Genomic DNA, 24,972 nt, shown 5'->3' with positions numbered 1-24,972 from the left:
TCCATCTGCACCCATCTGCTCTTCCCTTCCACTCTCTGGCCCTTCTTTGCAGGCTGATAGGACCTTAGCATATTTCATATCTCCTTCCTTCCTGTTCAGCCTCTTAGCTTCGTATGGTGTGTCTTCTCTGGTCACTACCCCTGAGACTTGCTTCAGCCTGTTTACCTCAAATTCTAGGACCTTTACCCTGGCTACTGCAGTTTCGACTTGTGCCTCCCAATTCTTCGTCTCCTTCTCCAACCTCTTTTCCCATTTCACAGAGAGCTCTTTCTCCATTTTTTCAGAAAGCTCTCCTAATTTTCTCTCCCATTCTTGTTCTATCCTTTTCCACTGCTCCTCCATCCATTCCTCCCTACCAGTATCATTGTCATCTGATCCCTGATTCCTGCGAGTCCCAACCATTTTTTTTTTTTTTATTAAAAGAGAAAGTGAAAAAGAAAAAAGGGGGAGAGAGTGAGAGAGAGGGAGAAAGAGAGAGAAGGGGAGGGTAGAAGGAGGGGAAAAAAGGGAGAAAGTGAGAGAGAGAGGGGGGAGCGACAAGGGAAGAGAGGGAGAGAGAGAGAATAGGAAGAGAGAGAGAAAGAGAGGAAGAGAGAGAGGGGGAGAGAGAGGGGGAAAGGGAGGGAGAGGGAGAGAGAGGAAGAGAGAGGAAGAGAGAGAGAGTGAGAGGAAGAGAGAGAGGAAGAGGGAGAGGAAGAGAGGATGAGAGAGAGAGAGAGAGAGAGAGAGAGAGAGAGAGAGAGAGAGAGAGAGAGAGAGAGAGAGAGAGAGAGAGAGAGAGAGAGAGGAAGAGAGAGGAGAGGAGAGGGAGGCAGGGGGGGGGGGAAGGAAGGGTTAGAGGATCACTTCACAGGAAGGTGTGAAATCCTGTATATGGGTGTGTGTGTGTGTGTGTGTGTGTGTGTGTGTGTGTGTGTGTGTTTATGTGTGTGTGCATGTGTGTGTGTTTGTGTGTGCATGTGTGTGTGTGTGTGTGTGTGTGTGTGTGTGTGTGTGTGTGTGTGTGTGTGTGTGTGTGTGTGTGTGTGTGTGTGTGTGTGTATGCTCGTGTGTATGTGTGCCCCCACTTCTAAGTATTCATACTGCTAATAAATATCAGTAGTAATACCCGTATTTCTAAAACTACCAACAGTGATTCTAGCACTTATCACTTCTACTTATAAAACACAGAAAGTAATTAGGTTGTAAAATTTAGCTTGTCTGAGCTTCTAGGAGTGTCTGACGTCACCCTCACTAGGCTTCCCCTCGCTAGGCTGCTCCTCGCTAGTCAACACTATCTTCACCTTATCTATGCTATTTCTGCTCTAATTCTGGTAATAGCTTGCAGGAGTGAGTGACCAGTATCTAACAGTGACGCAAGGCCAGGATTCAGAACCCCCAAAACAACCCCAACAGGTGAGTGATACTTAAGCTGGCAGTGATGCGATGACAAGTTGCCAGATGCTGATGACGTAGTCGTTGTCGTACACACGCCTTCTATCACTATTTTGAAAATTCTTCACCCGTGATCTTTATAACCGTATATGCTCATGCATCCCGCGTCCCTCAATGTCACTTATGATAGAATACACTTCACTTATATTGGAATACACTTCACATTCGGTGTTACACTTTATATGTATAATGTCACACAACCTGGAGTTACCTGGAGTTTACCTGGAGAGAGTTCCGGGGGTCAACGCCCCCGCGGCCCGGTCTGAGACCAGGCCTCCTGGTGGATCAGAGCCTGATCAACCAGGCTGTTGCTGCTGGCTGCACGCAAACCAACATACGAGCCACAGCCCGGCTGATCCGGAACTGACTTTAGGTGCTTGTCCAGTGCCAGCTTGAAGACTGCCAGGGGTCTGTTGGTAATCCCCCTTATGTGTGCTGGGAGGCAGTTGAACAGTCTCGGGCCCCTGACACTTATTGTATGGTCTCTTAACGTGCTAGTGACACCCCTGCTTTTCATTGGGGGGATGGTGCATCGTCTGCCAAGTCTTTTGCTTTCGTAGTGGGTGATTTTCGTGTGCAAGTTCGGTACTAGTCCCTCTAGGATTTTCCAGGTGTATATAATCATGTATCTCTCCCTCCTGCGTTCCAGGGAATACAGGTTTAGGAACCTCAAGCGCTCCCAATAATTGAGGTGTTTTATCTCCGTTATGCGCGCCGTGAAAGTTCTCTGTACATTTTCTAGGTCGGCAATTTCACCTGCCTTGAAAGGTGCTGTTAGTGTGCAGCAATATTCCAGCCTAGATAGAACAAGTGACCTGAAGAGTGTCATCATGGGCTTGGCCTCCCTAGTTTTGAAGGTTCTCATTATCCATCCTGTCATTTTTCTAGCAGATGCGATTGATACAATGTTATGGTCCTTGAAGGTGAGATCCTCCGACATGATCACTCCCAGGTCTTTGACGTTGGTGTTTCGCTCTATTGTGTGGCCAGAATTTGTTTTGTACTCTGATGAAGATTTAATTTCCTCATGTTTACCATATCTGAGTAATTGAAATTTCTCATCGTTGAACTTCATATTGTTTTCTGCAGCCCACTGAAAGATTTGGTTGATGTCTGCCTGGAGCTTTGAAGTGTCTGCAATGGAAGACACTGTCATGCAGATTCGGGTGTCATCTGCAAAGGAAGACACGGTGCTGTGGCTGACATCCTTGTCTATGTCGGATATAAGGATGAGGAACAAGATGGGAGCGAGTACTGTGCCTTGTGGAACAGAGCTTTTCACCGTAGCTGCCTCGGACTTTACTCTGTTGACGACTACTCTCTGTGTTCTGTTAGTGAGGAAATTATAGATCCATCGACCGACTTTTCCTGTTATTCCTTTAGCACGCATTTTGTGCGCTATTACGCCATGGTCACACTTGTCGAAGGCTTTTGCAAAGTCTGTATATATTACATCTGCATTCTTTTTGTCTTCTAGTGCATTTAGGACCTTGTCGTAGTGGTCCAATAGTTGAGACAGACAGGAGCGACCTGTTCTAAACCCATGTTGCCCTGGGTTGTGTAACTGATGGGTTTCTAGATGCGTGGTGATCTTGCTTCTTAGGACCCTTTCAAAGATTTTTATGATATGGGATGTTAGTGCTATTGGTCTGTAGTTCTTTGCTGTTGCTTTACTGCCCCCTTTGTGGAGTGGGGCTATGTCTGTTGTTTTTAGTAACTGTGGGACGACCCCCGTGTCCATGCTCCCTCTCCATAGGATGGAAAAGGCTCGTGATAGGGGCTTCTTGCAGTTCTTGATGAACACAGAGTTCCATGAGTCTGGCCCTGGGGCAGAGTGCATGGGCATGTCATTTATCGCCTGTTCGAAGTCATTTGGCGTCAGGATAACATCGGATAGGCTTGTGTTAATCAAATTTTGTGGCTCTCTCATAAAAAATTCATTTTGATCTTCGACTCTCAGTCTGGTTAGCGGCTTGCTAAAAACTGAGTCATATTGGGACTTGAGTAGCTCACTCATTTCCTTGTTGTCATCTGTGTAGGACCCATCTTGTTTAAGTAGGGGCCCAATACTGGACGTTGTTCTCGATTTTGACTTGGCATAGGAGAAGAAATACTTTGGGTTTCTTTCGATTTCATTTATGGCTTTTAGTTCTTCCCGCGATTCCTGACTCCTAAAGGATTCTTTTAGTTGTTAGTTTAGTTTAATATGTTTATTATGCACCCCATACCCATCCTGTGGGCGGTAGTCAAAAGATTACAGAGGTACATAATTGGTCCAGGGACTGGACTCCAAAGTTTTGATAGCTGAGCAAGTTACAAAGGTAATGAACTAGATCTGGTCATAATCATGACCAAGTTACAAAGATAATGAGCTCCAGGTTGAGCTGGTCACACTCATGAATAATTGCAAAGGTAATGAATCATAAACACATTAATCATGAGAATTTACAAAGGTAATGAGCTCCAGGTAGAGCTGGTCAAAATCATGACAAGTTTCAAAGGTAATGAATGATAAACACGTTATGACATGATTACAATCATAGACAAATTACAGAGTAATGAGCAGTTAACAAACATAGTAGGGAATTCATCCATTGCCCCAACAACAGATGTTGCTAGGTGCCTGTCTCTCCTCGGTAGACAGCCATTGGAAACAGCAGCAAGTTGCCCAGGGATCTGCTGATTGCACGAACACCATCGACCCTCCCCAAGAGGTCCAAGAAGCCAGTGACTCCGTTAGCAGCCCGATGGAGAGCTGTCGTAGGGACATGTCAGCGTCCTGGTGGACGCCAAGTTGATTGAAGATCCCAGGCCCTCGTGTGCACGGATGTTGAAGCTTGAGGAACTGAGTACACACTGCCTGCGGCACACCTGGCAGCTGCCTCGCGGTCGAACTCCACGATGCTGTCCCTGTAGTGGAAGTTCCTGTGAGCCCGGCACTCCCTGCAGTGTCATCACGGGTTAGGGGAGAAGTACCCTCTACAGATGGGGTGGCGCTGGGAGTTGGGTGGGTGAGGCGGAGGAGACGCGCAGGGGTGAGGCGTTATGAGAGGGTCACTGTTTACTACACACGCCCTCCCCCTCCCCCCCAGCGTCACTGTTGTGACGTCACTGTTTCAGCAGGCCTAATGCCACCTTCCCTTGTTATATATTATATTTTTCCTTTCTACTTTTGCTTATTAACTTTTTCACTCTCACTGTATGGTGCCCCACATTTCACTTGTTATCCAATCTCTCGAAATTCTTGAACACCCGCTTCCACACTCACTTGAATCTTTGTATATTTGAATCTGTGTAGCAACAGAAGCCTACTATCCACTAACGGTTTGACACTTTGAAATATTAAAGATTTCAGGCTTCCTCTCGACTTTTTTTAACTAATAACTCTGGTTATCACTCGTAGGATTGTTCACTGACGTTGTCACTACCACTGATTACTGCTAGCAGTTGTTGCACGCCTTAAAAACCACTAAAGTTCTCGGAGCCTTGTGACCCACGTCTGCTGACTGACTGTGTGTGTGTGTGTGTGTGTGTGTGTGTGTGTGTGTGTGTGTGTGTGTGTGTGTGTGTGTGTGTGTGTGTGTGTGTGTGTGTGTGTGTGTGTTTGTGTGTATGTGTATGAGTGTGTGAGTGTGTGTGTGTGTGTGTGTGTGTGTGTGTGTGTGTGTGTGTGTGTGTGTGTGTGTGTGTGTGTGTGTGTGTGTGAGTATGAGTGTGTGTGTGTGTGTATGAGTGTGTGTGTGTGTGTATGAGTGTGTGTGCGTGTGTGTGTATGAGTTTGTGTATGTGTGTGTGTGTGTGTGTGTGTGTGTGTGTGTGTGTGTGTGTGTGTGTGTGTGTGTGTGTGTTTATGTGTGTGTGTGTATGAATTTGTATGTGTGTGTGTGTGTGTGTGTGTGTGTGAGAGAGACTCAGCAATCAACATTTGCACCAATAACTCACTACAGTTGTGACCGGGTGTGGAAGTGTGAATTGCTCATTACTCTAAATTTGTTCATGATTGCAGCCATGTATATACGTAAGTAACCATTCTTACAGTATTCATTACCTTTGTAACTTGTGAGTTCATTACCTTGTACCTAGTTCAGCCATCAAAACTTTGGAGCCCGGTCCCTGGACCCATTGTGTACCTCTGTAATCTGTAAATACCTTTGTAACTTGTCATGATTGTGACTAGACCTACCTGGAGTTCATTACCTTTGTAAATTGTGAGTTCATTACCTTTGTAAATTGTGAATTCATTACCTCTGTAACTTGCTCAGCTATCAAAACTTTGAGGCCCAGTCCCTGGACACATTATGTACCTCTGTAATCTTTTGACTACCGCCCACAGGATGGGTATGGGGTGCATAATAAACATTAAACTAAAACTAACTGGTCCCCTAGACTGTGTGTGTGTGTGTGTGTGTGTGTGTGTGTGTGTGTGTGTGTGTGTGTGTGTGTGTGTGTGTGTGTGTGTGTGTGTGTGTGTGTGTGTGTGATGTGTGTGTGTGTGTGATGTGTGTGTGATGTGTGTTTGTGCTCATCTTACCAATACATACTCACATATATGTGGTTGCATGGGTATAGTCACAGCTCCAGGCCCCGCCTTTTTGCTTGTCCTTACTAGATCCACTCTCCCTCTGCTGCAAGAGTCATATCATACCTCTTCATAAAGCTATGTATAAGTTGTAACTCCACTAATTCACCTCCAGATTGTTCCACTTCCTGACAACTCAAAGGCTAAAGAAATACCTCCTAATATCTCTCATGACTCCTCTGATTTTTCAACTTCCAGTTGTGTCCCCTTATTCCTGAATCCAATCTCTAAAACATTCCCCTTATCCCTCCTGTCCTCCAGTGACGTCAGGTTGAGTTCCCTTAACCTTTCCTCCTCCTAATCAAGAATGGGTCCCATACTGGTGCTGTAAACTCCAATATAATCCTGACGTACATGGTGTACAGTGTCGTGAATGATTCCTTACTTAGATGTCGAAACGCTATTCTTAGGTTTGTAAGGTGCCCATATGCTGCAGTGGTTGATGTGCGCCTCAGGGGATGTGCTTGTTATGATGCTCACCTAACCATCCTTTCCCTTGAGTGAAGTTTGCGGCCTTCTGCATATGACTTTCTCTCTCTTCTGTATTATTTTTGTTTCCGTATCGTAGAACTCCAGTAGGTTTATGACACAGGATTCCCATCCTGTGTCACAATGTAAGGCGCCCAGAAAGAAATGAGCTCACGAATGAGCTCATTCCTTTGTGGGTGCTCCACCACTCTTTTTCTGGTAATCTTCTCCATGACTTTACATACTATACATGTCAGTAACACTGGCCTGTAGATTAATGCTATCTGTCTCCTTTCAGAAAAACTTGGACTACGTTTGCCGTCTTCAGTACTTCTGGCAGTTGCAATGTTTCCATAGATTAGTTGAAGATTGATGTTAGTGGAACACAAAGTGCCTCTTTTTCCAATTTCAGGACCCAGGAAGAGATGTTATCTGAGTCCACCATTTTCAAAATATCTAGCAGTTTCTTCACCTTCTCAGTTGTGTGCACTATGTCCAGTACTTGCTGTTCTCTTCGGCTCAATGCCTTGTTTTCCTGAGTTCTTTGCCTTCTATACTTTTACCACCCTGGTGGTTTAGCGCTTAGTTTTGATGATGATGATGATGATGATGATGATGATGCTAATAATAATAATAATAATAATAATAATAATAATAATAATAATAATAATAATTTTAATACACTTTTGCCATGCTCTACAACACTTAACTTTTGCCTCTCTACACCTTCGGATAAACCATGGGCTTATTCTGGTATTCCCATTGTTTCTGTTGCAATTTGGAACGAGCTTTCTTTCATTTACTATCTTTCCCTTTAGTTCTCTTCCCCACTGCACCTGTTGCAACCCCTGAATGGTTGCAATGATTTTTATGTATATATATAATTATTACTTTTTCATTTAATTTTATATTGCTTATATTTGCGATAATAGCTAAATCGTAAATGTATTGCTTTATATTGTTATTTGACTTATGTTGTTAGGATGTAACATATTATGTGCTCAGTTCAAGTCTTGATAGTCTAACTACTGTAATTATCGCTTGTTGCTCGTTATACTGCCGGCTTCTGCTTCTTGATGGGCGACTGCTGCCCACGGAGCTATCACGTGATCGAGAGGGGTGTCCTCACCTCGCTTAAAGTATTCAGTCTGCTCTAGACTCGCTTGGTGGTTGGACAGATTGTCTGTCTCATTATTCTTGTTAGTTCTGTAGAACTCTGTTCACAGAAACTTGTATAGACTTAGTGATTTTCGACGTTGTACTGAGGTTGTGTGTCGCTTAGACACTCCGAGCATCTCAGGTCCTGAGCTGTTGCTTCTGACTTAATTTGTACTGGTTTCTGTGTATGATCACAGTCGGGTATTTTCTTATGCTGAACTTAGATTCAGTATTATGGGAGTTTTGTGACTTTTGTGGAGGATCTGCTGATGGTCCCTACTAGCTGTCGTTATATTATCTCCTTGTTCCTGATTCTGTGTCGCAGTTGCTTGTTATATTGTTGTTCAAGCAGACTGTTCTGGTTGCCAGTCAGTCAAGAAGTTAGTTTATTTAAAGACTTTGTCAGTCACTTGTTTAAGTCTAGTCGAGTCGTGAGACATAGCGAACTACTTAGAGCACTTACACGCATACACAAACTTGTACATATTTGTAATATCTTATTAAATGTTAATGTACCAGACGGTACTTAAGAATTATAAATGTGATATGTGCTTTCAGCACAATAATATTGAACTCGAGAGATTGATTTTATTTTGATTACTGTGATTAATTTAATTTAATTGAATTTGATAATATACCTCTAGACAACTTAATGATTAATAAATTTATTAAATTTTAATTTCTCTAGTTAGTAGCCTGCCAGTTGTAATCCTGAAGCACTATTCAATCATATTAAATTTTAATGGATAATTCGACAAGGATACTGACTACTTGTTACGAAAACCCAGTAACAGGCTGGATGCTAGAAGGGCAGTCCTTTCTAGTATTCACTGGAGATCTCTAAGCTTTTAGAATCGCGTTTTTTGTAACAAATGGGGGCCTGTCCGGGAGGCTCTTGATCCAAGGTGTTGGAGAAATTGTCCAGTTTGACATACTAGTGAATCTATGATCAAACACTTTGAGTACTTTCCTAATCTAAAGACTTTGAGTTTAGTCTTGTACAACATACCAGGTGGATGTATGTACCTGACTGAGTCTCTTGATCAAAGGAGATGGAAATACTGTTTATGAGTTCTAGCTCTAAGACAACCAACACTAAAATTCCTATTAGGATTATAGTTTCCCATAATCACTCTCTCGTAGTACAATTATTTTCGTGATGTATGCCAAAGTGAAACAGTTAATTGATACTCTGACTTTGTCTGAGTTAAGTACATTAAAACTTCAGACGTGTTGGCAAGTAGCCAAGTATCTCGGGGTGACGTATAACAGGAATTACACCGCAGAAGCTGTCAGAGCATTAATTAAAGATATATTGTTTCCTGCTGATACAGAGATGTCTGATTATGATTCAGATTCAGAAAGCCTAGTGTCACAATTAGGAAGTATGACTCTATTTGATGAAGAAGAAAGAGCAACTAAGGCAGAAGTGAGCCTAGTGTCTGAGCCTAGTGTAGCTCAGTTCTCGCTCACGCCTTCCCTCCTAATTGTTAGCATGACACAGCCTAATACTAGTACAGTGTATGCTACACCTGTATATACTTATCCTAGACCAGATCTAGACTCTCTAGAGACGGCTGGACGAAGTGTCCGACCTAAGGACCGTCCAGACCACGTTAATTTCCCTACTCCTCGATTACCAACTGGTCCTATCTCTCAGGAACAATTTGAGAGGTTCGAACGCCTCATTATGTTGCAGACTGCACAAATAGAGGCACAGAGGAAATTGAACTAAGAAGATTTCCAGAGAGAAAATGTTCGTCTGGGAAGACAACAGACTGATATATCACAGGACCCATTTAATGTGCAGAAAGCTGCATCCATGGTTCCTAAGTTTTTTGAAAGTGACTTAGACACCTATTTTGATGTGTTTGAGAACCAGGCACGTGCTATGAACTGGCCACGTAAGCACTGGGCCACCTTGTTGCATACAGCGTTGACAGGAAGAGCTCAAACTTGTACTGCTGCTCTACCATTTGCTAAGAACATTAGTTATGACGTTGTCAAGCAAACAATTCTAGAGACGTATAACTTGTTACCTGTAAGTTATCAAACAGCATTTCGTACGTTACAACGACGACAAGATCAGACTTGTGTAGAGTTTGCTCGTGAGAAAAAAGTTGCTTTTGAGAGATGGTCTAGAGCTGCCAAGTGTAACAACTACAACAGCCTTGTTCAGTTGTTACTACACGAAGAGTTTAACAACTGTATGCCTGCTGACATACAAGAATATCTGATCGATCATACTACCTCGGATATTCTGGAAACTGCAGCATTAGCAGACAATTACGAGATTTCTCACAAACTTGTATGTACTAAAAAACAGAAAAACAATTTAACTAAAAATTGTCCTAGAAGTTGGCAACCTAAATCAGCTGCTCATTGCCGGCCTGATGTACCTGCTACTGTAACTTCTCGTACCTTTACCAGGAAAACTCACAATCCTGAATCTGTCTCTGTGGCTAGACAGAAATCTGATATCGAGAAAAAGAAATTAAAATGTACATATTGTAACAGAAAAGGACATGTTAGAGAATATTGCTATAAGTTAGAAAGAGATGCGAGAGACAGTCGTGCGGCTGGCGCCCCCACACAAGTCGTATCCTCTTCCGAGCAACAAAGGCACCAAAATCCTAGTAATACCTCTGATCCTACTGTTTTAGATAATATTACTCAGGATAGATGACTAGCGTCAGAAAGTGCATCTGACAAAAAGATTCGTTCAGCGATGGGTCCTTATTTTTCGAGAGGTAAAGTAGGATTTGACGAATCACATCTAACTGAGATAATTACTTTCAGAGACACTGGCAGTTATCTCACCTTATTAAGAGAAGATGTACTGCCCATAACTGATGATACCTATTGTAAGATAGATGTATTGTTAGAAGCCTATGGAGGGGCTGTTATAAAAGTGCCTCTGCACAAAGTTTATATTGAAACAAGCTATTATACTGGTTATATTTCAGTGGGTATATCCAGTGGTGTATTTCCCATCAGGTCAGTGGACTTGTTGATAGGGAACGATATCCTTCATGCTGGTATATGTAAAGAACCACTTGTGATTGATAACAACACTGATGATAATTATGCCATTGAAGCTTGTAGAGAGAAGCCTATTTTATTTCCTCTCAGCGCAATTACTAGAGCTATGTCAAAGATGCAACAACCATCCCTGTCTCCTGTTGAGTTAGTTGATGACAATGATTTGGGGTTGAATATGTTGTTTAGTGACGCTCTGCGCACAGGGTCATTAACACTGACTCCCCCTGGTCATCAACCTAGTCAGGACACAACTGATGTTAAATTTCTAACTCATGATGATTTAATCAAGGATCAGTTTGTTGATCAGTCACTGGAAAGACTGAGAGATATAGCAGTTACTGAGAGTGAAGCAAAGGATCTCGATAATTGTTACTATTATAGTAACGGTGTACTGATGGAGAAAAATACATGTAAGTTGTCAGCTGATAGTGTTTCCACCACAGTCAAGCATCTCGTTGTGTTACCAGTTACATTTCGTGAACAAGCCATTGATTTTGCTCACAATAGTCCCATAGGAGGACATTTGGGTGTCAAGAAGACACTCGGTAAACTGGCAAAACATTTTACTTGCCCAAAGATGAAGGAAACAGTTGCTGATCATGTGCGATGTTGCCACGTGTGTCAAGTGACAGGCAAGCCAGCACACTCACCTCCACCAGCGCCTCTCATTCCTATCAACCGTGGATGGTGAACCATTCTCATGTCTTATTATAGATTGTGTTGGTCCTTTGCCTAGAACCAAACTAGGAAACCAATACTTATTTACTATTATGGATGCTGCAACACGCTATCCTGAAGCTATTTCTATGAGAAAAATTAATGCTCGTGCTATTGTGAGAGCGCTGATGAAATTTTTCTCCCAGGTTGGATTGCCACGAGAGATACAATTACTAGACGATTTTCTTAGTAACCTTGGAATTGATAAAGCTGGTGATATTAAAAACATGATTTTGCATTTCCCTGAATTATTCGGTGATGTTCCTAAACGTTGTACTCTGGGTGTACATGACATTGATGTACAGGGAGCATCACCCATTAAGCAATCACCATATAGGATGAGTCCAACAAAGCATAAAGCATTGAGAGAAGAGGTTGATTTTCTGTTATCTCACGGACTTATTGAACGCAGTAAAAGTCCATGGGCATCTCCCTGTATTTTAGTGCCTAAACCTGACGGTAGTTTCAGGATGTGCACTGATTACAGGAAAGTGAACTCTATCACCTTGCCTGATGGTTATCCTCTACCTCGCATTGACGACCTTATTGACCGTGTGTCAGGAGCCCAGTATGTCAGCCATTTAGATCTCTTACGAGGCTATTATCAAGTCCCACTTACTGAACGTGCTCAAGAAATATCTGCTTTTACTGTTCAAGATGGATTGTTTAACTACCTCGTCACCCCCTTCGGCCTATGTAACGCGGCTTCTTCATTCCAACGTATAATGAACGAGTTGACCCACAACTTGGAAGGAGTAGAAGCCTACCTTGATGACTTAGTGGTGTACAGTGACGAGTGGGAACAGCACTTGACGCGTCTCAGAGCATTGTTTGAGAGACTGGCGCACTACAACTTCACTGTCAACTTAGCCAAATGTAGTTTTGGTCAAGCCAAGATTACCTCGGCCAAGGTGAGGTTGCTCCTATTGAGGCTAAGGTTCGTGCAATTTCTGAATTTCCAGTGTCACAGGATAGGAAAGGAGTACAGAGATTCCTGGGTATGGCAGGATATTATCGCAGGTTCTGTCCAAACTTTTCTCAGATTGCAGCTCCTCTCACTGAGCTTACTAGTAGCAAAGTTCAGTTCACCTGGACTAGAGATTGTTCAGACTCGTTCAAAAGGTTGAAACGTTTGCTCTCCTCTGCTCCTGTGTTGAAAAGTCCTAATTTCAATCTTCCCTTCTTTTTACATATAGATGCGAGTGGCTATGCAGTGGGTGTTGTGCTGCTCCAACAGTCAACATCCACTGATATTCTCCATCCTATATGTTACTATTCATCTAAGCTCAAACGACACCAGAAAAATTATGCTCTAGCTCTTGTGGTGTTCTTGGAACATTTTGACGTGTATTTGGGCACTTCCCCATTTAAAATTAACGTTTTTTCTGACCGCAATCCACTCACTTATATAAATACTATGAAGAGTAAAAATGCTAGGATCATGAGGTGGGCCCTCAGAATCCAACCTTACTCTATTAGTATAAAACACATAAGTGGTCATTGTAATGTAATTGCTGATGCTCTGTCACGTCCTTAATAATTATCAGTTACATTAAATTAACGTAATTTTATGCCCAAATACCTTTTGTTACTTGCTATGTCAAATTCAGTAAAGTAACTTAATCCCTCCAGCCCATATTAACTATATATACTCATGTCTAATTATTATATTTATATATTCACAGTATTGTTGTGTGAGGAGGAGACATAAGCTGAGTGTTGAGTGGGTAGTGTGGTGTGGGCGATGTACTGTGCGTGACACAACACTGTCCTGCCGCAGACCCCCCCTCACTACACACCTTAAGCTGTTTCATACTCAGATGTCCATACTGCATAGCATTCCACAACCACTACTTAAGAGTGGAATGCAGTCTCCTCTACTATGATCGAGCCTCAAAGTGCCCTCCTTGTCTGCACTATCCTGTCTCTACACTGATGTACATAACCTCGAGTATGCAGAGATACGATACTGTGACTGCCCTAGTACTAGGGGCATATCCTAGTGACGGACGCTGTGAAATTGTAGAGGTGCTTGGCACAAGAGACTGATTAATTTTTATATTATATTGTTAGTAATGTAACCTGAATAATCAGTAATAATGTGAAAGACATTAATGCAACTCCTAGTGCGACCTTCTGTCGTGTTCGGGGGGTGTTGCAACCCCTGAATGGTTGCAATGATTTTTATGTATATATATAATTATTACTTTTTCATTTAATTTTATATTGCTTATATTTGCGATAATAGCTAAATTGTAAATGTATTGCTTTATATTGTTATTTGACTTATGTTGTTAGGATGTAACATATTATGTGCTCAGTTCAAGTCTAGATTGTCTAACTACTGTAATTATCGCTTGTTGCTCGTTATACTGCCGGCTTCTGCTTCTTGATGGGCGACTGCTGCCCACGGAGCTATCACTTGATCGAGGGGGGGGTGTCCTCACCTCGCTTAAAGTATTCAGTCTGCTCTAGACTCGCTTGGTGGTTGGACAGATTGTCTGTCTCATTATTCTTGTTAGTTCTGTAGAACTCTGTTCACAGAACCTTGTATAGACTTAGTGATTTTCGACATTGTACTGAGGTTGTGTGTCGCTTAGACACTCCGAGCATCTCAGGTCCTGAGCTGTTGCTTCTGACTTAATTTGTACTGGTTTCTGTGTATGATCACAGTCGGGTATTTTCTTATGCTGAACTTAGATTCAGTATTATGGGAGTTTTGTGACTTTTGTGGAGGATCTGCTGATGGTCCCTACTAGCTGTCATTATATTATCTCCTTGTTCCTGATTCTGTGTCGCAGTTGCTTGTTATATTGTTGTTCAAGCAGACTGTTCTGGTTGCCAGTCAGTCAAGAAGTTAGTTTATTTAAGGACTTTGTCAGTCACTTGTTTAAGTCTAGTCGAGTCGTGAGACATAGCGAAATACTTAGAGCACTTACACGCATACACAAACTTGTACATATTTATTATATCTTATTAAATGTTAATGTACCAGACGGTACTTAAGAATTATAAATGTGATATGTGCTTTCAGCACAATAATATTGAACTCAAGAGATTGATTTTATTTTGATTACTGTGATTAATTTAATTTAATTTAATTTGATAATATACCTCTAGACAACTTAATGATTAATAAATTTATTAAATTTTAATTTCTCTAGTTAGTAGCCTACCAGTTGTAATCCTGAAGCACTATTCAATCATATTAAATTTTAATGGATAATTGGACAAGGATGCTGACTACTTGTTACGAAAACCCAGTAACAGGCTGGATGCTAGAAGGGCAGTCCTTTCTAGTATTTGCTGGAGATCTCTAAGCTTTTAGAATCGCGTTTTTTTTGTAACAGCACCTGACACAGGAATTGCCTTATGTCTGTGTTAATCACTCTTTTGAAGTTTGTCTTCTTCCCTCTCCACTGTTAATTCTACAAGGCATTCGAAACTCACGATCACATAATCACTAGCGCCTTGGGGCCCTTTCATATGTAATATCCCCAGTGTCGGAACTGGCTTGTTGGTTTATCCTTTCATCTCTGGTTGTATCCCTAACATGTTCATGTAAGAAGTTCTCCAGTACCACCTCCAGCATCTTAGCCCTCCACGATTCTGGTCCCTCATGTGGCCCAAGATTTTTCCAGTCACTCTCTTTGTGGTTGATATCTCCCCGTGATGAATAACTTTGCCCTGCTCATGTGGGCCCTTCTGACTATCTCAGCTGATGTGTCCCTCATTGCTCTGTTGCTCTCATCGTACCCTTGTCTTGGTCTCTTGCTATTCAATGACGGGTTGTACGACGCTATTATCACCGCCTTTGGGCCCCAGGTCTGAAGTATTCCTACTATATAGTCATCTGCTTCCCCCTCAGTCCATTCCTCCCATCTCATCAAAACTCCACTGGTTTCTGATGAGCAATGCAGCTCTTCCTCCCCCTCCCCCCTCTGTCCTTCCTCAGGTTCTGAAAGCCAGTCGAGAAGATGGCGTCTGTTATGATCTCCATAAGTTTTCTTTCCGAGAGTGTTACGATATCTTTAGATGTCTCTATGATTTGTACGTGCCACTCCTCACTTTTATTTGCCATTCCATCCTCGTTGGTGTACCATACCTTCAGCTTCTTTTCCAATATTGTATTCTGGTTTGCAGGTTTTTAGATCCCTGGTCTTTGCAGGGATTGGTGTGATTTGGAGGTAGGGAAGGCAGGGTGGGATTTTGAGACAGGCTCTGAAATAATTTGGTTCAGCTGGAAAAACTTTCTTACTAGCACAATACATGGTCTTCTCTTGACAATTAACTTCCTTCAAAAGTAAACACCCAAGGAATACAGGATTCTCTTCTACTGAAGACCACTTAAACTTGCTACTTTTTTTTTCAGAAAATCATACAATGGTGAAAATATTGCTTAGAAATTTCTAACAACTTTACAATAATATGTAATCATCACTATAAATAACTGAACCTCCCGTACTGACCTAGGAGATGGCAAATTCGGAATTGCTTCCAAGATAATAAACTCCACGAGTTTTCAATACTGACCTATTCTTATTTATTGCTACATCATAATCAAGCAAAATTTGAAACACATGTATAAGTAGGCGACACCCTTAAAGCTAGCAAACAACTGGGAAATGGGTCTTTAGAAAATGCCAGAAGAGGATGAAACGTCAGAAGATAACATAAAATTTAAAAAGCCCAACTTCAATACCGATCACCAAAATCTCTCGACTTTTCTCATTTACTGGCATTTGCAAACAAGTAGTCAGCATATCAGTTTTTGGAAATATCTTTGCATGACCCACTACAGATAATAACTCCTCAATTCTGGATAATGAATATCTATCACCTGACGGATAGGTTATCTGAAGGATTCTTCTAAGGGTCAATGCCTCTGCGGAGTAGTCCCCACAAATCATCATAGTTTTAGAGTCAGCCTTTAGAACTAGCACAATAAGAATTGCCCATTCACTATGAACTATAGGTCAAATAACTCCCGAAGCTAACAATTTTCCTAAAACCGCTTCGGTCATTTTTTTCGGATAAAAAGGAACAGGAGTTCGAGGGTCAGTTGACAGCATCTTCAACTCACAAGTGAAACGTAGGGCATGTTATCTTATGCCTGCTGCCCCTGTTAACCAAGTAGTAAGTAGGTGTTTGGGTGTTAATCGACTGTTGTGGGTCGCATCCTGGGGAAGATTAAAGTATCCCAATGGAAATAAGATCGATCTTCATTGGGTTTTCATGGGTGGATAACCTCTGGGATAAAAATCCCAAGAAAATGTTCTTACCTTACCTTGTCTAGCTTAAAGAAATTTGGGAATAGCATCAATCTTCAGATGAATTCTTACAGTAATACTTGAGTAAGGTTTACTCAAGTATTATTGTAAGAATTCATCTAAGTACTGTCAGACTTACTACTTGAAGGGGACTCGTGTAGTTCAGAGAGATACATGTTTATGATATTTTCCACACAATTTGCTATTGCTAGCATTCATTGCATAAAATAGCTGTAAATCTCTACATCCTTGTAGCGTACCGCTGAAACTCTTCTATATCCTTGTAGCGTACCGCTGTAACTATCTACATCCATGTAGCATACTGCTGTAACTCTCTACATCCTTGTAGCATACCGCTGTAACTCTCTACATCCATGTAGCGTACTGCTGTAACTCTCTACATCCTTGTAGCGTACTGCTGTAACTCTCTACATCCTTGTAGCGTACCGCTGTAACTCTCTACATCTTTTTAGCATGCCGCTGTAACTCTACATCCTTGTAGAGTACCGCCACCCCAAACTTGCTTAACATTTTAATCTGCAGACTGACATATGCACTCACATTCTCAGTTCACAGTTCAATGTGCACATTAAAAACTTTTGCCCACTCCCTGGACAGCATCGAAACCGACGTCTCTCTGTTAATCTTAAATGGGACCCATTTCTTGTTATCTACAAAATAATATTATGCAGCGTCTTCTATAAACAATTTATCCTTTAGCAAATATTAACTTTCTTCTTCTATATTGTTATCCTGCCCTTTTCAACTGTGCTTTTCCAAGCTTACTGATTTGATTGCAATTTTGTCCTTTTGACCTCTATGTCACCCCTTGTCTTTGGGGGTGAGTATAACACCGAGCATATCTCCTGAGGCGCACATCAATCAGATAACTGCTGCAACATACGGGCGTCTGGCAAACCTACGGATAGCGTTCCGATACCTCAGCAAGGATTCGTTCAAGACTTTGTATACTATTTACGTCAGGCCCATACTGGAATATGCAGCACCAGTTTGGAATCCACACCTAGTCAAGCACGTCAAGAAATTAGAGAAAGTGCAAAGGTTTGCAACAAGACTAGTCCCAGAGCTAAGGGGATTGTCCTACGAAGAAAGGTTGAGGGAAATCGGCCTGACGACACTGGAGGACAGGAGGGTCAGGGAAGACATGATAACGACATATAAAATACTGCGCGGAATAGACAAGGTGGACGAAGACAGGATGTTCCAGAGAAGGGACACTGACACAAGAGGTCACAATTGGAAGTTGAAGACTCAGATGAATCAAAGGGATGCTAGGAAGTATTTCTTCAGTCATAGAGTAGTCAGGCCGTGGAATAGCCTAGAAAGTGATCTGGTGGAGGCAGGAACCATACATAGTTTTAAGGCGAGGTATGATAGAGCTCATGGGGCAGGGAGAGAGAGGACCTAGTAGCAATCAGCGAAGAGGCGGGGCCAGGAGCTATGAGTCGACCCCTGCAACCACAAATAGGTGAGTACAAATAGGTGAGTACTAAGAAACACTTATAATGTCTCTTTTTTCATTTTTTTTCAAAATGATTCTTCTTATTAAACAAACCATATGTAAACTCTTTAAATCTGCAGTTTATGCTATAGTCAGTGTTTTATTTTTCTAAAAGTCCTGTTATTCGCTGACAAAAGCTTTTTCCACGTTGAAAATCCGTTCAAAAATCTTTGTCGACATACTCTGTAAGTTAAGTCTGTTTCTCTATGTTCTCTTATGTTCCACTGCCACAAATACCTGGTCTCTAACCCAAGTCAAATATGGCGTCAAAGTTACAATCCTTTTCAACTCTACATGCAACTCATGCAAATTCTGTCTTTCCCTTAATTGTTCAAAAGCAAAAAGACTGAGGTGGTACAGTGGATTCAGAGTGTCATAACCCCCCCCCCCCCAGTGACCCTATGAGATCGTCACAATGTTATAACCCCCCAGTGACTCTACAAGATCAACACAATGTTATAAACCCCCAGTGACCCTACGAGATCGACACAATGTTATAACCCCCCGGTGACTCTACGAGATCGTCACAATGTTATAACCCACCAGTGACCCTACGAGATCGACACAGTGCTATAACCCCCCAGTGATCGTACAAGATCGTCACAATGTTATAACCCTCCAGTGACCCTATGAGATCATCACAATGTTATAACCCCCCAGTGACCCTACGAGATTGACACAATGTTATAACCCCCCAGTGACCCTACGAGGTCGTCACAGTGTTATAACCCCCCAGTGATCATACTAGATCGTCACAATGTTATAACCCCCCAGTGATCCTATGAGATCATCACAATGTTATAACCCCCAGTGATCCTATGAGATCATCACAATGTTATAACCCCCCAGTGATCCTACAAGGTCGTCACAAGGTTATAACCCCCAGTGATCCTACGAGGTCATCACAATGTTATAACCCCCTGTGACCCTACGAGATCGTCACAATGTTATAACCCCCCAGTGACCCTACGAGGTCATCACAATGTTATAACCCCCCAGTGACCCTACGAGGTCGTCACAATGTTATAACCCCCCAGTGACCCTACGAGATCATCACAATGTTATAATTCCCCAGTGACCCTACGAGATCATCACAATGTTATAATCCCCCAGTGACCCTACGAGATCATCACAATGTTATAATCCCCCAGTGACCCTACGAGGTCATCACAATCCTAATACTCTGAATGTTCCTGAGCCTAGCCACAATAATAAAAAAATGTCTTCTGTTATTGCTCTGTTATTCCAAAATGAACGAAATTGACTTCTAGCAAACTCAATAAAAGCTCCAAGGAGGTTTTCGAGGGATTAAAGAGATCCATGCTCATCTATAGAGATGCAAAACAAACCATACCACGGGCGGAGTTTGAACCCGCGGTCAGACCATGGGTTCTAACCCCGCCTGTGGTATGGCTTGTTTACAATCATGTCATTACTTTGATCTTCAACAAGGACACCATCAAAGAGGTAAAGGGATAAAGGAGTTCTCAGACTGCCAAACCCACTCTTCCCTAGCAAACTCCACAATAAACATTTACAAATATTCACATGCTAAAGCCACAAGCACCTTATTGACTTCCATCTGCCTAGGTTTTGCATGTAATTTCTATAGATTTGATAAATCTTAGTTTATCAGCAAATCGTTGTCTTATGTCTGCCTATGTGAATTTGTTTTCGCCTACTAGTACAGAGTGACATTATACATGAAAAATCTAACAAATGGAAGCATCTCTTTTGAAGTGTATCAAATAAAACGAACTTTTATTTTTATAGAATAAGCTCGATCAAGTAAGAATGAGGAATAACCATTCAGTTAACATAGATAAAATCAGTAATGATTCCATCAACTGAATCTATAGAGCTAATTGCTTTTGATATATATGAAGTATACAAGATTGCTCACCTGCTGGGTGTCAGTAAATTCTTGACAAATAGCTTCAAGGTCGTCACAAAGAATACTATTCTGGACATAGGATGCATGACACAGCGCAGCTGACGCCATTACTAGCGCTGCTAACTGAACACCACCCACCATCTTCTCCAGTATTTTTACTCAGGCTGCAATAAAACTGTAAAGTTTTGTTTTATTTTATTTCCATGAATTAATATCGTGTCATTACGATTTCGTGAATCATAATGAATGTATATATATTCTGCATAATAAGAAAAACTTACAAAATAAAACTAAATCACTTGAAAATATGATTTTTTTTTACTGATTGATAGATGAATTTTATTCATTGACAATGATGTGAAAAAATATTGTTTTTTGAACCAAACCTAACTTAAAAACCTCACCTAATGTATATTCTATTAACAATTTTAGTTTCTTAAATTTTGATATAAACATATACGTATTGTGGAAAATACTGTATATATTTTCCAGAAATACAGTAGTTATATGTAAATAGATGGCCATACTGTATTTAATAAAAATTATGTTATAAAAAATGGGAAACTGCGCCTGCGCAGAAGAGACTCGCCATTGTTGTTTGAATTGGACACAAACGTTAGTGAATAATGGGAAGAATTTTTCGTGCTCTAGAGGTTAAAATTGGACTGACACCTCTCAAATAGGAGGCAAAATTGTTCGATATGCATTCCTGCATAACTTGAGATATCAGGCGAAAGGACAAGACAGCTCCAGGAACCTCAGATAAGTCTTATGTTGTAACTCTGGCCAGTGTTATTTTCATAGATAGACAGTGAGGTTTTCTGAGTATGATACACATTAATCTCCAGTCAAATTGGTGAGTGATATTAAGATATTCTCCTTCTGTTATGTAAATTGTATATATATAATCGTTTATTAATTTTAATATACAGTCCACAAATTTATATATTTACCAGAATTCCTGGTGATACATATTTCATTTGTAATTAATAGGTCTAGAGCAACTTGTGGATATGACAGTTGTAGGTATCGAAGGGGAACATTTTTGCGACCTAGGTGTCCCAAATTCCTACTTGTCTATGTAACTTGATAAATAATAATTATCTTTGTTATCATTTACTGTTATGTACATAATGAGTTACATTCAGATAAATGCAATATTCCACATTTAATTTCCCCGTTGGTCCTTCTTGAACCGGAGGTAATTAGTGAAGTCATTAATTAGTTAATTACTTAATAATTATATGTGAAATGACAGAAGGAGGTGGATGTTAAGTTCACAAATTTACTTAATGTGTAGTGGATTATAATTCTTACAATATTAATTTGATAAGACAATTCTGGCCAAGATTTATATCAGTGTATGAGTAATTGATAAGCCAAGTGTGGTTAATTATATTAATGTGTATAATATTAATTTTGCTATGCCAAATTCTGGCAAGGATTTATATTAATTTGTATAATATTAATTTTGATAAGCCAAGTCTGGCTAAAGGTTTGTATTAATGTACATTTAAAATTTATATTATAATTTTCTTACATGTGTAATTACTAAGCTCAAGTGTAGCTAACATTATTAATGTGTATTTAAAATTTATATTACAATTTTCTTACATGTAATTGCAAAGCTCAAGTGTAGCTAGGATTTATTCAAAGGTAGGTTGTACTATTTACCTTTATAAAGCGCATAATTTAGTACATAATCAGTGTTATTAATAAAGTTGAATTTAATACATTGCATCATGGCTGAAAATGAGGAAATTAATGTAGAAGACAAACATATGGAATATAGAGCAAAAAAGCATCACTGAAAGCTAGAAAAAGGCATGTAGCAAAAGCATACAATAAGTGCTTGGAATTAATGAATCAAGAAACTGAATACTGATGATTTAAAATTGTATTTAGATGCTTTGGGGAATAGATATGATTCACACAAATTATATTGCAACAAATATGAAGGAGATTTGTTAGTAGACTGTGTAGATGAGACTGAAGTAGATCTCATGATTAATCAGTATTATGAATTAGAAGAAAAGATTCTTTCTTGTAAAAGTCAGGCTTTGAATAAATTAAAATGTGTAAACCAGGCAGTTAATCAGTCTGCTCCAACCCATAACATGTCTTTGCCAAAACTCCCAGAACTATGTTTACCTGTATTTAATCCTGGAGAAAATTGGGAGGAATTTTGGTCAATTTTTAAAGCAGCTGTGCATGATAGGAGTGACCTAGCATGTGTAACTAAATTATTTTACCTCAAAGGACAGGTAAGTGGAGATGCTCACATACTCATACAAGCCTTTCCTAATGTAGATGACTCTTACAAGGAAGCAGTTGACTTGTTGAAGGTCACTTATGGTAATATAGAACAAAGTAGGTTGGATCTAGTGAATATCATTGTTAATTTAAAATCTCCAGATCATACTTACAAAGGTTTACAGCAGTTTAGAGTTAAACTGGAGAGCATTCTCAAAACTTTAAGTAATAAATATAATCTGAAGGAATCAGACTTGTTATTGAGTGCCATGGTACAGAATAAATTAAACTGTAAAACACTTCAATGGCTCTCGAACAAGTATCACAAGGGTTATTTTGGTCTGGAGGAAATAAGACTAGGTCTACAAGAATTAATTGTTCAGTTGCAGACCAGCCAACCAACTCATTTTAAAGATGCAACACATAATAACTCTGAGGTATGTCAAGTTTCACGAATGGAAAAATTATCCCAATGGTAATAATAAAATTTCATTTCCTAAAAAGAGTTGCATAGGTGCATATCAAGAAGCAGGAATCAGAAATAATGATTCTTCACAAGGTAAGAAGAATAAGTACCCTCCTAAGAGTAGCCTAGTTAATAAGAAACCAGTCAGAGAAAAGATAGATTGTCTTTTCTGCAAGGGTACTCATTTTTCTAAGAATTGCAGTGCATACAATTCATGGAATGATAAAGTTGAAAGATTGGAGGAACTTGACAGATGTATGAGATGTTTAGGTAATCACAATGTAAAGGATTGTCATGCCAAACTAAACTTCTGTTATCAGTGTCACAAAGGAAGACACTATATAGTCATGTGTAAGGGTCTATATGATAATGTTGATAATAATGATAATGTTGACAATCCTGACACAACAGTAGCTAATGTAAAAATTGCTGCTAATGTTAATAATAATGGTTTTGCTGAAGTAGCCTTACCTGTGTTACAGGTAAAAATTGATGATAAAAGGCATAAATCAAAAAATGTAACTGCATTATTGGACCAGGGATCCCAGCGTACTTTCATAAAACGTAAATGTCTTGATGGTATGAAAGTACAGATGGGAGATCCCACAACTTTAAAATTATCTGGTTTTCTCTCGGATAAAAGAGCTCAATTGTATGACGCTGTTTATATAACTGTCAGGCTGTGCAATGAGAAAAAACGTGTTAATGCAGTAATTGTAGATAGACTTCCAGAGAAAATATCTACAGTAGGGCTTAGTAAAGCTACAGAAAGACTTTCACATAATGTAAATTTAGCACCTTCTGGTGTAAGTGATGATTCTGTATGCCCAATAAATATTTTGATAGGTAGTGACTATTATGCCTCCTTTGTAAAAGGTATGGTAAAGAAATGTGGTGTCACCCTTTTGAAGACTGCAGGAGGCCATGTAATGTATGGTAGGATTCCTCGTAATAATAATTCATGACTAGAGGAAACTACAAATACCATAACTGTGTGTCTTACTCATGAAATCGTACCCCAGTATAATTCTTCCATAGAGGATGGTGTTGAGCCAGTGCATAAATTGTGGGAATTAGACAGCATTGGAATAAATGTAAATGAAGAAAGTCCAGACGATTCTTTTACCCTGGAACAATACCTGAGAGATGCAAAATTTGAATCTGGACAATACTGGGTACGACTTCCGTGGAGACTGAACTATCCAGAATTGCCCACTAATTACAGAATGGCATATGGACAATTAAAGGCTCAGCTCCGCGAACTGAGTAAGACACCAGAATTGTTAACTGCCTATAACCTGGAGTTTACCTGGAGAGAGTTTCGGGGGTCAACGCCCCCGCGGCCCGGTCCGTGACCAGGCCTCCTGGTGGATCAGCGCCTGATCAACCAGGCTGTTGCTGCTGGCTGCACGCAAACCAACGTACGAGCCACAGCCCGGCTGATCAGGAACTGACTTTAGGTGCTTGTCCAGTGCCAGCTTGAAGACTGCCAGGGGTCTGTTGGTAATCCCCCTTATGTGTGCTGGGAGGCAGTTGAACAGTCTCGGGCCCCTGACACTTATTGTATGGTCTCTTAACGTGCTAGTGACACCCCTGCTTTTCATTGGGGGGATGGTGCATCGTCTGCCAAGTCTTTTGCTTTCGTAGTGAGTGATTTTCGTGTGCAAGTTCGGTACTAGTCCCTCTAGGATTTTCCAGGTGTATATAATCATGTATCTCTCCCTCCTGCGTTCCAGGGAATACAGGTTTAGAAACCTCAAGCGCTCCCAGTAATTGAGGTGTTTTATCTCCGTTATGCGCGCCGTGAAAGTTCTCTGTACATTTTCTAGGTCGGCAATTTCACCTGCCTTGAAAGGTGCTGTTAGAGTGCAGCAATATTCCAGCCTAGATAGAACAAGTGACCTGAAGAGTGTCATCATGGGCTTGGCCTCCCTAGTTTTGAAGGTTCTCATTATCCATCCTGTCATTTTCCTAGCAGATGCGATTGATACAATGTTATGGTCCTTGAAGGTGAGTTCCTCCGACATAATCACTCCCAGGTCTTTGACGTTGGTGTTTCGCTCTATTTTGTGGCCAGAATTTGTTTTGTACTCTGATGAAGATTTAATTTCCTCATGTTTACCATATCTGAGTAATTGAAATTTCTCATCGTTGAACTTCATATTGTTT

At 40.6% G+C, this 24,972-nt stretch overlaps 1 protein-coding gene across 4 annotated transcripts in view; it reads right to left on the bottom strand.

The window, feature by feature from the left end:
• Positions 1 to 24,972, bottom strand: part of LOC128686551 (RNA-directed DNA polymerase from mobile element jockey) — a 130,542-nt gene that overhangs the window by 86,975 nt on the left and 18,595 nt on the right. Inside the window, exons 2-3 of one of the 4 annotated variants that reach the window (XM_070084338.1) lie at positions 20,094 to 20,259; positions 1,069 to 4,344 (exon numbers count right to left, since the gene is read on the bottom strand). In XM_070084338.1, coding sequence (XP_069940439.1) covers positions 1,676 to 3,451 — 1,776 coding nt within the window. In that variant the 5' untranslated portion in view covers positions 3,452 to 4,344; positions 20,094 to 20,259 and the 3' untranslated portion in view covers positions 1,069 to 1,675. Of the gene's footprint in view, positions 1 to 1,068; positions 4,345 to 20,093; positions 20,260 to 24,972 lie in introns of those variants that run through there. The other 3 variants (XM_070084339.1, XM_070084341.1, XM_070084342.1) reach the window with 3 other exon arrangements.

Source organism: Cherax quadricarinatus, chromosome 12, assembly GCF_038502225.1.
Source record: "Cherax quadricarinatus isolate ZL_2023a chromosome 12, ASM3850222v1, whole genome shotgun sequence".
Lineage (NCBI taxonomy): Eukaryota > Metazoa > Arthropoda > Malacostraca > Decapoda > Parastacidae > Cherax > Cherax quadricarinatus.
The sequence above is the reverse complement of the archived record's forward strand: the minus strand, read 5'-3'. Positions and strand labels throughout refer to the sequence as shown.